The sequence below is a fragment of the Myxocyprinus asiaticus genome, chromosome 24 (assembly GCF_019703515.2).
Source record: "Myxocyprinus asiaticus isolate MX2 ecotype Aquarium Trade chromosome 24, UBuf_Myxa_2, whole genome shotgun sequence".
NCBI lineage: Eukaryota > Metazoa > Chordata > Actinopteri > Cypriniformes > Catostomidae > Myxocyprinus > Myxocyprinus asiaticus.
In genome coordinates, this window is record NC_059367.1 from 45,139,982 (window position 1) to 45,157,722 (window position 17,741).

Genomic DNA, 17,741 nt, shown 5'->3' on the forward strand with positions numbered 1-17,741 from the left:
GTTATAACTAAAGTAAACAACAAAGAGATCAGAATCCATTTCAATCCAGATACAAGCTGAAAAAAAAAGAAGATGTGCAAAGAGAACTGGCTTCTTTTCTACTGAAGATTTTAACTGGAATTACTGTTATTTTGCTGCTATACTGTTATTTAATAAAAAAATTCAAGTCTAGTTAGAGGTTTGTGTTTCTTTACTCATACTTTTTTTTCTGAACACGGAAGTGTTCCACGATTCACCTGTTTTCAGTTTCCGGTCTCCAGTGTTTTCACCCACATCTGCGTATATTGTTAGCGAGCAAAGTATTACATTTGTAGAAATTGTCAAAAAACATGTGGCTATATGGTGCCTATACTTCACAGAGTTGAGATGACCGTTTTTTTTACAGTGCCTCACCTGAGTATGTGAATGACATGAAGCGATGGTCAGAGGTTATTTAAATTAGTTACTCACTGTACAGAGTGCTTAAAAAGTTCATAAATGTAAGATTATTGTATCAAAAGTATAGCCAAAAGATTGTAAAAAAGATGTGTGTGTTAACATGATTTTAGTGTCATAAAATAGTTTACTAACCTTTTCTAAGATATATTCAATTGTACAACTTTGTGCCATGATGACATAACGCCGTAAACCCTGTAATCCCGGTAAACAACAAGTTAAACATCTTTACAGCTCAAATAATACACAAGTTTTAACAGTAGAATTAATGTACATTTCACATTTCTGCCTATAAACCCTCCCCATTCACTTCCATTGTAAGTGCCTCAATGTAACCCAGATTTATTTTAAAGAAAAAGAGGGATGAGTCAAAATAATTTTTTTGTGGAAATCAACATTATGCCACAAATGCTGTCGATTGAGCTTATCTTGTATTGGACCCGGAATATTCCTTTAAAAGTCATTGAGCAAAAGGTGCTCAGCAAAGTGCAGTTAGCGCTGAGAAAATCTCTAGCCATAGATGTTCAAAATGAAAACAAAACGTATAGCTGATACTTTGTGGTTGTCAAACGTTTCTGGAACATTTTAATATTTCATGTGCTGTACTCTACCTGTGGTTACTCTGAAAGGATACTGCTAAGAGTAAACATTGCACATGGCATAGTTAACATAAACTGTCTAATTCTATGGTAATTGTTTCCAAACAGAGACTTCCTGCTGTCTTGTCGTGCTACTGGTGTCCAGCCTTCACTGAAGCTCTCTGATTGGTTGGTTAAGTTTGGAAGGACAGCGGTAGGTGACCGGTCCACTGCAGTGATGTATGTGGAGAACCCGCACGCTACACAGAAAGAGTTTACACAACCTCTGACAAATATCAACAAGAGGTCTGGTGCAGGTGCGCAGCTCTTTGCGTTCTCTGTACCTGAAAACTCTGAAATCACCTTCACACCTGCTTCAGGACGTGTGCTGCCTGGACAGGTACTATCTGCTAATAATGTGGCTGCAATTTACAGTCTTTGTTTCACAAACCTTTTTTTCATTCTTAAACATTTGTTTTGGTTTAGTTTGTTCATGCTTCAGCCTTACATCAATTATTTGTTTGCCTTAAATTATAATAATTTTTTTTATTATTGTGAATAGTGGCAATTTTTGCATCTTCAATCTTTTGAGGTGTATTTCTTAAACTGGGGTCTGTTTATCCGCAGGGGCCAGTCTCAAATATTCAGGTGGTCAGTGAAAAATGCCTGAATTGTGAATTATGTTATTAAATCAGCAATGACTATACAGTATAAAACTACTGACTATAAGTCATTGACTAATACACTTTAAAAAAATATATATCTTTTTTTATCTTTTTTTTTTTTGGTTAAAATATCTAAACATCCTTAAAGCAAGAAAAAAAATGCAGAATGACAAGATATTAAAGATAGTTCACCCAAAAATGAAAATTCTCTCATCATTTACTCACCCTCATGCCATCCCAGATGTGTATGACTTTCTTTCTTCACAATGAAGATTTTTAGAAGAATATTTCAGCTCTGTAGGTCCATACAATGCAAGTGAATGGTAGCCAGAACTTTGAAGGTCCAAATATCATATAAAGGCAGCATAAAAGTAATCCATATGACTTCAGTGGTTTAACTCATATCTTCAGAAGCGATAATATAGGTGTGCGAGAGAAACAGATCAATATTAGTAAAAAGAAAGTTCTTTTTTTATTATCAGTTCTCCTCCCTGCCAAGTAGGTGGTGATATGCACAAGGAATGCGAATCGCCAAAAACAATAGAAGAAGAATGTGAAAGGGAAAGTGGAGATTTCTAGTAAAAAAAGAACTAAAATATTGATCTGTCTCTCACCCACACCTATCATATCAATGCTGAAGAGATATTTTTTAATATTTTTTACTGGAAAACGAGACAAAATACTCAGTGTACAAATGATTTTTAATACAATATATTTGAAGTTTATAACAAAATATTCAAAAATAAAAACAAATAAAAAAGGTCTCTCAAAAAAAAAGTGGGTGATCAGCATGAATGTGAATAATATGATAGCGAAAGAAAAAGGCTTAATAACTTTTAAAAGGGACGCTTCCCATATATTTTGTAGAGCATTTTGGTCTAAATCTATCGGGTACTTGGTAGAAGCTATATAAATCAGATAGATGCCAAAATGGACAGGTTGTGTAACATGCCCTCATCCTCAAAAACCATGAACTAAACTACACAAGGTTAAAGAAAATACCACCCAGACTACATTAAATACGGATATCAGGTTTGGTAATGTGTTGTGTTGCCACTTGATGTCCAATGTAAAATCCAGGTTCAGGAGCAAAACTTGTATCATCATCTTGCCAGTGTGTATCTCCACAGAGATGTCTGGTCCAGGTCACATTCAGCCCAACACTCTCTGATGATGCCATCAAAGCAGAGACTCTTCGCTTAAATGGTCTTAATGAGGATCTTCATAGAGCCGAAACTGACACCACCAGTAGCAAACATACACAACCAGAAACAAGAGTAAAAACCTTCTCGAGATCCACAAATACAAGCATGTAACTTCAGACAAAACATTGTGAAGCATTGTGACTGCTGTGTTGTCTTTGTACATTTAGAGGAAAATGGAGACTCCATTAGAGCATGTTCAAGGCACCAAAGCGGCCACCCCTTTCCATTCGCCGAATCCAGCGGACATTCAAACAGGGTACACACGTTAAACTGTGTTTAATGATGTGGGCGTGATTTAGAGGGAAAAAAGTGAATTGTTCAAACAACAATTGAAAATATGATTCATTTGATATGTTTTCCTTCGTAGTTCTTTAGAATATTTGGCTGGGAAGGTATCGCTTCTGCAGTCCTTTACTGAGCGCTCCAGTCGCTACATCATACCCTGCTTTACCTCATCAGACTCCGTGCTGGACATGTCAGAGGAACCCACATACAGGTGACATGAGAAATGCACAGGACATTCTTTAATATAACTTTTTTCCAGATTTTATAATGATAGTAAAGTCACCAAAACAATGAAACCATGAACAAGCAGAAGTAGGAATTATGCAGTGACTTAAATCAAAGAACAAAAGACTTCATCAGGTGCTTTATCCTGAGATGCCTTTTAAACAGTATTGCAGGAGTTCAAATGAATGTTGAACAATTGTTCACTGCTTTTCCTTCACTATCTGCAAAAAGTCATCCATTTAAAAAGAAATAAAATGTTAGTTTGAAAAAGAAATTCATACATAGGCACAATAAATATCTGTCTATAAAATTAATTTGAAGCATTGAAGCAGAAGCCTTTAGATCAAAAGGTTGGTAACACTTTCTGTGAAGCCCATATTTATGGCTACATGTATTATACTGACTTAATAATGTCTCATGATACACCTTATAATAAGTTATAACCTATCATAAATTATTATAACTATAGTTATAGTACATTATAAGACTTTCCGTATTCATAGTTATGCTTTAGTGTAATGCATTATAACACAAGAAACATTCAGTTTCTTCTTATAAACAGCCATAAAAAAATAAAAATAAAAACATAAAATACATTTCAATTCAAACATATGTAATGGAAGTTTTTTATAAAATAAGTCTCCAAATAAGATGCATAAACATTAAAGTTTATTGAATAGAGTCTAGTATAGAATCAGTTTGATTTAAAAAAAAAATAGTATTCTTGGGTGTGTTTACACCCCAGAAGATTGGCTATATAACGGTATATAACTTCCAGCTTAACTTGTAAATATCTTATGGATGTTTATAAGGAGGCATTGCTTTTGTCACTTTACTTAAAGCATACCTATTATATATATATATATTACAAATACAGTATATATAATACATTATAACTTCTGCAGAAAAAATTAGATGTTTGTTGTGTTATAATTCATTATACTCCAAGGTATAACTATGAATAGGTAAGTATTATAATGTATTATAATTGTGGTTGCAATTATTTATGAGAAGTTAACATATATTTTAAGGTGTAGTATGAGACATTGCTAATGAATTATAATACCTTTACAATGGATTATAAATATGGGCTTCATAGAAAGTGTTACCAAAAGTTTTTTTTTTAATACCACGAGCAACAAATTCAGTACAGTGTGTCTAATCTATGAGGTGAATAAATGTCATTGTTGTTGTAGCATCTCTAGTGTTCATTTCACCAGAGAACTGAAGCGATTCTTGGAAAGTGGCATGTAAAAATAATTTTGCAAAAAAAAATAAATAAATAAATAAATTCACTTTGAGACCATGTTGCAATTTTTTTTATATCTGTAAATGTATTTTAAAATCAAAAAATCATTCTAAAATAATCAATCTAAAATAAACATTGCCACTAATGAAAACTATATTACAGGTTTTAAAAATTAGCATTTTCACTAGTTGTTGTACCAGGAATGAACTAGTAACACTAGTAACAATACAATTATTCATATCAAAAATGATCATTTTTACTAGTAAAATGTACATAGCTAATATGTGAAATTTGAACTAGCAAGAAATTAATTCTATATATCTTTAATTGCGTTTTGAGTGAATGACAGATCATTGTGATATTATACTAGTAAAAATGCAGTTACAGATATCAATAATTTTGTTTTTAACTATTTGAAATTCCATTTTATATTAAGAATGTATTTCTTCAAGTAATGACGTTGTTTTTGAATATAAAGAATTAATGTTTCAGTAGTAGAAATGTATTTATATCAAAAAGTGAAAATTTAATTGTTGATACCTATAATTTAAATCCTGCAAATTATTAAAAGTCAGTTCAGCTTGCCATACACTTAGTAATCTTTGTTTATGTTTTTCTCATTGATATGACAGTGGTCTTAGACTTTATACTCAGTATGTTTACATGTACTTTAAAAGTTTTATTGCAATTGGACAAATCTTTCAGTTGTGAAATAAATTAATCATGCATGTGAATAGAGTTTTTCTACAAAGACAGCAGTAACTTTTGTGTGTGTTGCAAAATGTTTTTAAACTTTTTGTGAATTCGGACTAACAGATCTAGATAATGCGATTGTAGCTCGGCAAAAGCAAAAGTTACTGATGTCTTTGTTGAAATACTCCATTCACATGCATGATTCATTTTTCCAACAACGGAAAGTGTCTGATAGTAGAGCGGTAATTCTACATTATTGTGCTGGTCTTTTGATCTCAAAATGGCCCCCACCATGATGAGGGACCCCACTTATAAAACAGCTTTTTCTAGGACACTGATATGACTAGAGATCTCAAGTGAGTGTACAACATTTTAAACTGATTTGTCACAAGTGCTGTTTATTTATTTAGGAGGAAAACCTTTGAAGAGGATAAAATTACAAAGTGCACCTTTAAACTTCTTAAAAAAAATAAAAAAAATAAATAAGTAGAAGTTGCGATAAAAGTTTAGATCTGGACAATGATCTTCTTGTACTGGTAACGTTGAACAATAGTGGAGAAAAATCAAACACATTAGAGTCAACATTGTTTTACAGGCCTCATGACACACTGTATGTGGAGCTGCGCTGTCCAGCCGTCAGACCAGCACTACTGCTCATCTCTGATAATGGACACAACATCATTGACTTTAACCAGGTGCCAGTAGGTAATGCACATTTAACCTGTTTACCTGTTCTTCTAGTTTCTTAGGGTGCTTTCACACTAGAAATTTTGGTGCGCACCCGGGTTCGAATAATGTCAAAGTTCGGTTTGTTTGGATGATGTGAATGCTGATATGAACCCAGTCATACCAAATCGCGGAAGTGAACCACTTGTGATGACGTATATTTAGCTTTTTTGCCTGCTCGCTAGCACAATTATTATGGTATAATGCATTTCTCATACCTGCTTGTCTCAAAATAAACTGCCATCGGAGAGCAGCTTACATTCTTCACAACTCGTGCAATGCTACAGGCTCGCGGCAGACAAACGCTAACATTCATCACATCATTGCACATTCAATGCATCCGTGGGAGACAAACACAAGTGTCGTGCTGTGCATGGCAAGTTTTCGTGGTAAATCCAAACAGACAAACCTAGTTACAGCAGTAAACAGCTGCCGCTTGTACTCACGTTAATGAAGTAATCGGACCGCGATTCGAATATGATGTGAACAGAGACCAGCGGGGCAGCGAGAGAGGGAGCAAATGAACTATGGTTCAGTCCAAGCAATTGAACCAAGAGTGAAAGCACCCTGTGACAAGGTCTCTGACTTTCTTCTCAAGGAGGAAGCAAGGGCCGGGTATATGTACAACACAAGTCTTTTTTTCCCACACTTTCCAGTGTAACACAAACAGGTTTGCTTTTCACCTTATCAAGTGCACACACTTAAGAACTCAGCTGCGTGCGTCTCTCTCTCTCTCTCCCCGCTGGTGGTTTGGACTGCCCTTTTATCCCTCTCCAGCTCTCACTGCAACACAAAACCGTGTTAAAGGTGATTTCCCACAGGTGTCAATCCTCACCGCTCTTCCTCTCCTGGCCTTGCTCTCCACAGACGTCACTTGGCCACACCCACATCACCACACACCCTTAATGTGTAATTTTTATGTCACTTTAATTGTGTTGAAATTCATAGGTCAAAAGGTGTTGAAGAAGGTGATAATCCAGAACATTTCCACAGAGCCTTTGAAGGTATCCATTAACCTGCTATTTACTCGCCAGGGAAGAACCTTTTTTATTAATTCAATAAAACAAACAGTATATCAATAATAATAATATTTAGGGCTGTCAATTCTATGTTAAAAATGTGACAAAATAACACATTAAAACATTATGTAATTTATCATGCGTCCTAACCCGTGTGTAAATTTAGTAATAAAAGTTTTTTACAACAATTGGAACAATTCAAGCTTGAAGTACATGTAACGTTGTATTTTTACAAGCCAGTAGGGGGCAGTCAGCATGCCTCAACAAACATTAAAGCAGCGCAGCCACAGAATGAGAGTCACTCATGCAGGACGTGTTCTTGACAGCTGGATAAATCACGACAGAATGCAGGGATCATGATTTTTGTTTTACACTTTAACTTGACACAGTTTCCTAAAAGCGTGGTGTTTATGACATTATAAAACCGGTGAGATGCTTCAAAAGTGTCTGTCTAACACATATGTACAAAGACCATAAATATAATTAAAAATAGTGCAGACGGAGCATAAAAACACGTCCTGTGAAAACAGGACATATTGACGAACTCAGTTGCAAAATGGATTGTTGACTGTTGGCTTGTTCAATGATATGGGAATTAAACAAACAATATATTGACTTCTAAAGCCACACTTTGTACTGTCAATGCTTTCCTCGTCTGCCACAATAATGCAATATACAGTATTTCATGCATGTGTGAAAGGGACTAATGTTTTATTGCATTTCTAACTATTTTAATGTGAAGTAACTACTGACCTGTTAAGCATTATGTAATGTAATGTGTAATGATGTTTGTTAATGTTATTAATGAAGGTTATTGTAGTTTTACACTAAATACAGCCCATCTGCGGTGTTCTTTCTCAAAATACTCCTGCCACCAGTAAATGACAGGGCCATGTTCAGTTATTGTTTTTGAAAAGTATGAGTCTTAACCTGAGCTTTAGCTTTCATCATCACTGCTGGATGTGACGGGGCCGTTTTCTGTGCTGAACGCCATGCGATCCGTCTGTCCTGGAGAGACACACACACTCCTGATCGCATTTACACCTTTGCTGGAAAAGAAGGTGAGCACTGCTGCCAATCATACACAACACATGAGAGCAAACAGTCTTGTTTCATTGTTGCCTTTCATCCTGTTTTATTCAAGACTTTAGACACTATTAGGCAAGACATTCAAATTTAAAGAGAAATGTGTAAGTCAACATGTAAAATGGGACCAGGACATTTTCTTGACGGGGTTCGTGAGAATCACCCACGGATATTCCTGGTCTTATTGTGCATTATTTATCAGTGCATATTATTGCAAAGAATAAAATTGTGTCTTTTTAATGTTTCATTAACACATAATAATTTGCTCCCTCTTTTTTTCAACCACCTGTCATAAAGAGATCACTTTTCGCCAGCCTATTAATTCACCATGATAGAAGTCCTTTTTTCTTAGAAATACACTTTTACAGTCACCACACAAAGAACTATATTTACCTAGTATTGTGTGTTTTGTATGATTGTTTTAGTATCATGAGACACTTGAGGTGAGCTGTGGTCAGATGTCACTGGATCTCGTGTTGTGTGCTGAAGCTGTGGAGCCTGTTATCAGATGCTCTAATGATGGACACATGGACTTTCACTGTGTTCCTGTCAATGAGAGCAGCACTCAAGTGTTCAGGGTATTCACACTACACTCCCAACTTTATGCTCAGTGTTCTTACAAAAATCAAGTGATATCTATGTTAATTTTTTTTATATAATTAGTTAAAGTAAGTGATTTTTTTCATGGAAAGTATGCAAAAAATATTTCTACTCCCTTTAAGATATTAGTGAAATAATTGTACAGTTGAAGACTTTGTAAACAGCAAACAATAGTGTGTCCGCATACTGCAGACATTGACGCTTTTCACCTGTCAATCATTTTGCTCATTCTTGTGTTTACATGCACGTTCTTACATCAGTTATGCTTAATAAGCCGACAACGCATGTGGTCATGTAAATGCAATAAACCATGTTCCTTTATCGGCATAAAAGCCATAAACGGCTTATGAATAACCGATCGGCATGGGTAGATTTTTGGCCATTATGCTGATTTCGCGTGCCATGTAAACACCTTACCCGGTGTTCTTACTGGCTCATCCAATGAGAGCAAGTGTTGAGCGCATGATTCTTCACAGTTTGACGTCAGAAGTAGAGAATAATGCAATTATTTTAAAATGTCATGTAAACACGTATTTCTTGCCTTGTCAGATTCTTTAAATAAGCTGATTTTAGAGAGTAATCAGCATATTGGTATGCATGTAAACAGGCTCACAGTGTTGTATTTGAAGCGTATCACTGAGGCTATGATTCATAATGGTTGTCAGTTGAGGGCGCTGTTGTGCCACTGTTGAATTTGACAGCCACGGGAACAAACAATGCTGCTCTTTTGCTCGGCTTTGGTCTCAAAATTATCTTTGGAGGGTGGGGTTTTGGAATGACAGGATGTGGCTAATTCAACGGCTCTGTCAAGGGAAAGCTTCAGAACAATAAAATCGCTTACAGCACCTTTAAATCGTTGTAGTTTTAATATGTACAGTGGTTAAAACTGGATTTTGGAATCTTAAAATCAGGTAGTGAGATACGACATGACCCCCCTCCCCCAAAAACCATTATAATAAGATTTTATCATTATATTATCAGCATAAAAGGCTTTCTAAGTGTTTGGTATTTGGAAATTCTGTATATTTTTTAACCTTTTACTCAAATTGTTACACTGATATCATTCAAAAAATATATATATTAAATTATAAAAGAGTGCAAAATAAAAGCATTTTTACTAGTGGGGCCCACTGTAAAATTCCAAACCATCATCCTAGTGCGAAGCGTATGAACTTGAAAGATTCTTTGAGCAAGTACACTCACTTAGGCCCCGTTTCCACCTGGTATTAAGATGCGTCTCAGGTGATCACATGTGGTCAGGTGAGACACATGGCTGTTTACACCTGGTCATTTAAATGCATCTCCTGTGACCACTTGTGTTCAGATTTGGAGTGGAGGGTATCGGTTTCATGATGACATACATCAATCACTATGTCAGTGTTAAAAGATATTAAAGCACAAAGTCAGAAAAGACAAAGAAAGCGGAAAAAATGGTGCGCTGATGCGATTGAAATTTAATCTAAGCATATAAAAACAACATGTCAAGCAGAATTATCTGTTATTTTAGTGGATCAGCTGTATTAAAGGAGGTTCAGGTGTTCGTGCTTGTCATCTGTGTTGATATCAGACACTAAAAAAGCTCTTTGAAGCTGTGTATCCACTTTTTTTATTTTATGACCAGACGGTTATTTCCTTTTAAAGCCATTCATAAACGACAAAGTTTAAACTCTTGTTTTGGTGCAGCAGTTGATTGACAGGTGAGGGGTGGCGCTTCTCTGCTGCCAGGACGGATTAGTGTTTACCTCTCAAATATGATGTGGTCACATGCGTTTTTGACCACATTCGTATGTGGTTTTTGTGATCCGATCACAAAATGTTTTAGACCTGTATTTAGGGCTGACCACATGTGATCAGATCACCCAAAACGCATCTTAAAGGAATAGTTCACCCAAAAATGAAAATTTGCTGATAATTTACTCACGCTAAGGCCATCCAAGATGTATCTGAGTTTCTTTCTTCATCAAAACAGAATTTAAGATTTTTAGGATTTCATTTCAGGCCTCCTGCTCTAAACAGTGCAAGTGAATGTACTCCATTTTTTGACGGTCCAAAATGTATATTTAGGGTGCATCAAAATAATCCACACGACTCCAGTCGACAAATAAAGTTCTTCTGAACCCAAATGATTGATTATTTTTAGAAACAAAACAATACTACAAATGTTCTGCAAATTTTCATTTTTGGGTGAACTATTCCTTTAATACCAGGTGGAAACGGGGCCTAAATGGAGATAAAATGTGTGAAATTGATCATACACAAACTGGAATGCTCAGCTTAATCCTTGATTATATAACTTTTATAACTATTTTTCAGTACATAAATCTGAGTATTTGTGATTAGAAAATTAATTATGTTTTAATATACACTGAAAACCCTAATAAGTTAATTGCACTCATTTGATTGAGTAAACTCATTTCCTCAATTCAATTGAGTAATGGGGTCTCCCAAAACTCGAGTATTTAAGTTCAATTAACTTGGTTTTCAAGTAGAGTGAACTTAACTATTTAAGCTGAGTTAACTACATGCAAGTAGACTTAACTCAGATTTGAATTTAAATATTGTTGTTTCTACTGTTGTACATTTTAATTGAATTGATAAAATTTTAGATCAAGCAACAGCACAGTTCAAATAAAGATGATAACTGATTCTAGGTCAGTTATTAAATAATTCTTTACAGAAATGCATATATGCACTTCAGCTCACATGCACAAAGAGAACTAATGGGGCTTTTCCACTGCACGGTACAGCTCAACTCGACTCTGCTCGCTTTTTGGGGGTTTTCCACTGTGGATAGTTCCTGGTACCTGATACTTTTTTTAGTACCACTTCGGTCAAGGTTCCAAGTGACCCGATACTAAATGTGACATCAAAACCCTGCAGATCACTGATTGGTCAGAGAGAATCGTCACTACCAGCGTCACTGGATTTGCGACACGGGACATCAACCCGCTAGTTTTAAAGTTAGCAACAGTAATAGCAGTATCATTGGTTCACGCAACTTTCGAATTGTAAAAAGAAATGGCTGTGCGCAAAACCACGCCGTGGTCAATAAACGAGGTGCAGACGTTCCTCTCGTTAGCAACGAACGAAACGACGCGAAACGAAAAAGTCTTTCAGGAAGTGTCCCAGCTGTTGGCCGCACACGGCTACCACCGGACCTACCAACAGTGTAGGGAAAAGTTAAAAAAAACTTACGTGACTACAGAACCATCAAAGACCACAACAGCCAGAGTAGTTCAAACAGAAGAAAGTGGAAGTGGTTCGACCAAATGGACGCTATCTATGGCAATAGCCCGGCGAGCAATGGGAGGGAGAGTGCCCTGGACTCGGCGTTGTTGGAGTCCACGATGGAGGATGGTACGTTTTGTTACGTTAACTCTATATTCTGCTTGAAAGCTTCACTTTTAGTTGACCAGCTACTGGAAAGCTTGCTTCTAAAACAACCAGGCCAATTTAACTGTTACACTTGTGTAAAATCACCATGCAACAACTGCTTTATGCAGCATAATGAGCTAGTAGCTAACAGCTAGCAGTCGTGTTATTGTTTATGGTCAGTAATGTTTGTGTCGCGTTAAAGATGATGTCACGGCAGTAGAGGCGGCGCATCTAAGACGATCACCACATAATCCCATCCAAGTTGAGGTGGCACTAAACTGCAGTGGAAAAGCAAGCTCAGAAAAGTAAAGCGAGCAGAGTCGAGTCGAGTCGAACTGTAACGTGCAGTGGAAAAGTGCCATAAGATAGTGTGACCAGGGTCCAACTTGACCAAAGAGACACAGATCACCCTTATGGTGACATTACACCAAACAACTATTTGCAACAAAGCATAAATAATACAACAAAAGAGCTAAAACATCTATGAATTCTTAATAACAATTATTTAAATTCCCCAATCTGTTCCCTCTGACCAAGAAAACATAATTCAAGCAGCAAGGGATTGTGGGTATTCCCCATAGCCTCAATTTTGTACTCAATAGTTTGAGTTATTAACACTTTAAATCTTAAGTCTATGGATTTTTAAGAAAAATAAGTTCAATGAACTTAAATATTTGAGTTATGAGTCCAAAACTTGACATTTCAAGTAATAATTAAGACAACTTTTTACAGTAATGACAACTTTAGGGTTTACAGTGTACCCTACCAGTCAAAAGGTTGTCATTCTACAAGACACTCATTCTAGAGTAATAATAAAGTCATCAAAACTATGAAATATAACACAAACAGAATGGGAATTATGTAATGACCCAAAAATGTTGAACAAACAAAACTATCTCATATTTGTGCTTCTTTGTGTAGATTACAGCTCTGCACACTTTTTTTATTTTCTCAATGGTCGTTCTGTGTCAACTCAACCAGAGGTTCACGGCTCAAATTTTTTCCCCATTTTTTTAGTGATGTAAATGATGATGAAAATAAGAACAAATACAGTTGGGCTTCACCACCTTTGGTGTTTGGATCCCTAATGATACATTACAGAGCTTGACAGATATACATTACTTATTTTTAATAATAGTGTATTTTTGGACTCTTGAAAATTGAGATTTTGACATTTTGTGTTCTTATGTGAATCAGTAAAAGTACATTTCTGACCTTTGTTTAGTTGGACAAGAAAAACTAGCTTCATACCATGTGACCCACGTTTGGTTTTCGACCACTGAAAATATGTCAAATTCAACAATTTACAGATGGAGTCACAGTGATAGTCCCATATATCTGGGATTTAACCAAATAGGGCGTTACAAAATGAAAATGTATAAAGGAAAGCAGAATCTAAAAGTATATTAAGATATACAGGTATTTAATACTTCTGGAATTATAGACTCTACAACTTTGGAAAAACAACACAAAAAAGGTGTTTTTTCCACTTTCAGACTTGTATCAGGAACAGATTTGAGTAATAAACCTATAAAATAATGATGCTGCCACCTTTCTAAGCTTATTTTTTAGCTGAAGTTTTGCTCCAAAATTATAGGTGAATATGTTTACCCCCCTCTACAGATTAACAGATTACTCAGTAAGTATTGATTCATGGCATTTAATTATTTTGGCTTTCATCATCATCATCATTTTCTTTAGAAAAACTATTTTAAAAGTCAAACATTTCAGCCGGGGAAGTTTCTGAAATGTTGTTGATTTGACATGGAATAACCCTCAAGCAAGTTCATGAGGTGCTTCATCCTGAGATTCTTCTTAAACAGTATTGAAGAAGTGAACATGTAAGCTGGATACTTGTTCACTGCTTTTCTTGTCTGACTGCTTTCCCCTCTCTCTCTGCTCCAGCTCGTTCATAAAAGAGTAATATGAAGAAGTATTTTGGTTTTGTAAATAAACTGATATATGACGACAAAGCTAATTTCAAGCACTTAATCAAAAGCCTTTAGAAATGTTTTTAAAATCATGAGAATCCTAAATTCAGTCAAGTGTTTTCTACACTTAAGTTCAACACCAGAGGTCGCTGTTACCATAAGATTAGTTCCATTGTCATAGTTTCTGGGCATTTTTAGTGCTTACTGTAGGTCTTTGTTTTACTCCCTGTCTAGTGTGTATTATTGGTTGTGGAGTGGTTAAGGGATTAAGGTTAAAGGTATGGCAGGTTGTCACGAATTTATAGCTCCAGTCACCATTGTGGCTTTGAGTACTACCTAGTAATGTATATAGGTCTACTGTACTCTGCATGTAATGTACTGCTCCTGTCTAGTCCCTGCAAACCTTTGTATGTGTTATCACTCCTGATTGCATCTCGTTGTATTTACTTTAACATTAGGATTATGTGTTGACTCATTATTCCTGGATTTATATGCTGCTTGTGGTGGTTACTGGACATATTACAATATAGGTGAATCTCATGAAACATATTAACAAAATATCTGACTCATATTTCATCCCCAAATCAAACAAAAGATGTAATAAATAATATTTTGCATAAAGTCAGTGAAACCTACTTTTGGACCATTAAGATGCTGTTGTCTTGTGACATTTGCATGACAATTAAGCACATTTCCCCCAAAATCTCAATACTGTAATGTGAAATAAAAAAAAATAAAAAAAATGGTTTTGTCTTGTTTACCATTAAAAATACTTAAACATTCTTGAAGCAAGATGCATTTACTTGAGAAGTAAATTTACATCAGATATTTTGTCTTGTTTTCAGAGAAATGTAAAACAATTTTTTAATGTTTATGCTTATAACAGAAAAAAACTATTTGCTAATTGGGTAAGAAAAAAACTTGATTTGAAGGGAAAATATATTCTTTTTCTTATTCCATTTGCAAATATGTATATATTTTTACATGTATATATTATTTAAAGTGTAAAGTATTGATACATGGCAGTTTTTGTTTGTACTGCCTTTTGGATTTAAAGACAAACCATTGTATTAGAGTATACTGTTTTTAATGTCAAACAGTAAAAAGTTTTATTCCAGTATTACAGCAAAAATAATCTAGTGTGAATCATCATTGATAATAATGGTAATTATAAATATACTTAAACGTCTTTATTTTTTATGCACAACCCATTGCACCACAGCTCTGACAACCTGGACATGTTCTTGACAGGTTTCGTGAGATTCTGCCATGTGTATTTATAAGATTTGCATTGTATGCATGGATTTCTGCTCTTAATAATGCATTTGATTGCTTGTCTATTATACAGAAGTCTTATTTTTATTTCTTATTTGTACTATTTATTTTTCTTATAATATTTCTCAGCTGCAGAACATGTCGTCTGTGACTGTACAGTTCAGTGTGCTGTTAGAGAGTCACTGTCGTAATGAATCAGATGGCTGGCTCCCAGCGGTCACAGACTCTACAGCACATGTGGGTAAGTGAGAGTCACACACAGCTGCACACACGTCAATGGAGGTTCTGCCTGTGAGCAGGGTGCGAATCACAGGGAGTTTTGGCGGGGGTCAATAATTGTATTCATAACCCCAGTGAGCAAGCCAAAGGCGACTGTGGCAGGGAACACAAAACTCCATGTGATGTTGGTTAATGGAGAAAAATAACCTTGGGAGAAACCAGGTTCACTGTGGAGGCCAGTTCCCCTCTGGCTAACAACATGAATATGATGCCAATATTACTTAATTATTTATTTATTACTTAATTAGCAAACTAAGGCATAGGATTTGTTCATTATTATTTATTTATTTTACATTTGGTCAGTTTAATTTTTTTATGTTTATTTAATGTTCATAGCTTGAAAATAACAAAAACACAAAAATCAAGGTTTTAGGAATTGAGACATGTCCCAACATGTGGTAACAGAGTTACAAAAATGGTAAACCTCATATAATATTCAGTTTGACCTCCTATGGTTGACAATCAACACCTCTCAAAAAATGACTTATTTTAGTTTCAGTTTCAGAACTTATTTTGTTCCCTATTGGTGAAAAAAGGGCCAAACAGTGACCTGCCCTAATGTGTGAAATCATCAGTTAATTTAGTACTCTTCCATCCTCTCAGGTGTTCAGAACTACAGCGGGATGAGTGTGTTTGGTGCGACACCCTCAGGGGGCGTTATATGGCCTGCTGATACTGTTGACATTACTGTGACCTTTCATCCAGACCACCAGAGCCTTCATTACAGAGATGTGCTCAGAGTGCAACTCATCAACAAAGTTAGACATACTCCTGTTTCACATATACTGTACACTACTACACTATGATTATAGAATAAGATTTGTAACCTTCCTTTGCATGAATTCTTTTTATTTAAAGTCAAGATTATATACTATATATGTGCCTCTGACAATGTTTTTACAGTGAGAATAACTGAGAATACTCTGTGTGTGTGTGTGTGTGTGTGTGTGTGTGTGTCTGTGTGTGTGTTTGTGAACCTGCCGATAGCAAACGGTGTATGTGTTGCAGCTCAGAGGTTCTTCATTTGAAAACAACATGTTTGCCTGTGGTGGCGATCCGTCAAATGTGTGTTGTGAATCACTTATCCCGTCTCACATTTACACTTCAGGACACACAAAACACAAAGGTACTTGATTCTCTGTTTTATGTTTGTGTATAGTTGTGTGAAGGTTGTATTTCTATTTAACTCACAAGACAAGAAGCGCTTTTCCACCATTGGGCCAAACGCTTCTGATCATGGATCATCAAGGTACGATTTCAATCTGTTCTCGGCCCAGATTTCTCAGTACGGTTATCTTACCGTTCTCAACCGTGCAGGTGGAATGACTTTAGTATGTGGCGACTCACGATTGTCAATTTGCCAATGCCAAGGTAAACTTAAAGTTAATAAAAATGTGTGTATGTTTATTGTATCCTCATTATTTAATGATGTTGGTTTAACTAGAATAATACATGAATTTTCTACAAACCTTTTCGTCAGGAAAATAGATTACGCTAGCTGGCTCATTAAAACTCATATGTCAATACATTACTCATATAATATTTTGTCCTTTTTAGCTAGTCTGGGAACTTTTACCTTTTCTGTGTTTTTGTGTTTGGTGGCATAAATGAACCCTCAGCATTAGACTCGCCTTTTTCTCTTTTCTTTCCTTTTTGCAACATGGAGACATGTATCTCCTGTGCTTTAGCAGAGTAAAAACCAGGGAAAAATCAGTCCTGAAAACTGGAATATGTGATCTTCATCCATAGCGCACTCGCTTTAATGTCTACCTCTCGCGGCGTTGCCAACTGATGTATTTGTTACGCACATTCTAATGCTAATTTTTCAGCACTGTAGTAGGAAAACAAAATGTGGAACGGCACGGATTCACAACGAGAACTGTTCGGCCCAATGGCTGAAAAGAGGTTAGGGTTCCCACACAATTGGGCTACTTTCAATAGATTTGTGCGGGGAAAAATGTGCTTGGGTGGGTGGTCAAAATTTGGGCTGCTTTGGAATGATTTTGGCAGGTTTTTTAATGATAAAATTAAGAATTTCCATGCCCATGCAACTAAAATAAAGAAAATGTCTCCACACACAATCATTCAATCAAATAGCCAGAACACTGACTGACA

The 17,741-nt window shown here is 35.7% G+C and overlaps 1 protein-coding gene across 1 annotated transcript in view; it reads left to right on the plus strand.

The window, feature by feature from the left end:
* The window catches only part of cfap74 (cilia and flagella associated protein 74), a 123,305-nt gene that overhangs the window by 94,083 nt on the left and 11,481 nt on the right, over window positions 1-17,741 (plus strand). The window contains exons 25-35 of the mRNA XM_051652871.1: window positions 1,143-1,413; window positions 2,809-2,955; window positions 3,051-3,139; window positions 3,251-3,379; window positions 5,931-6,040; window positions 7,010-7,065; window positions 8,022-8,141; window positions 8,592-8,744; window positions 15,477-15,588; window positions 16,230-16,384; window positions 16,614-16,752. Of these exons, the coding sequence (XP_051508831.1) occupies window positions 1,143-1,413; window positions 2,809-2,955; window positions 3,051-3,139; window positions 3,251-3,379; window positions 5,931-6,040; window positions 7,010-7,065; window positions 8,022-8,141; window positions 8,592-8,744; window positions 15,477-15,588; window positions 16,230-16,384; window positions 16,614-16,752 (1,481 nt within the window). The remainder of the gene's footprint in view (window positions 1-1,142; window positions 1,414-2,808; window positions 2,956-3,050; window positions 3,140-3,250; window positions 3,380-5,930; window positions 6,041-7,009; window positions 7,066-8,021; window positions 8,142-8,591; window positions 8,745-15,476; window positions 15,589-16,229; window positions 16,385-16,613; window positions 16,753-17,741) is intronic.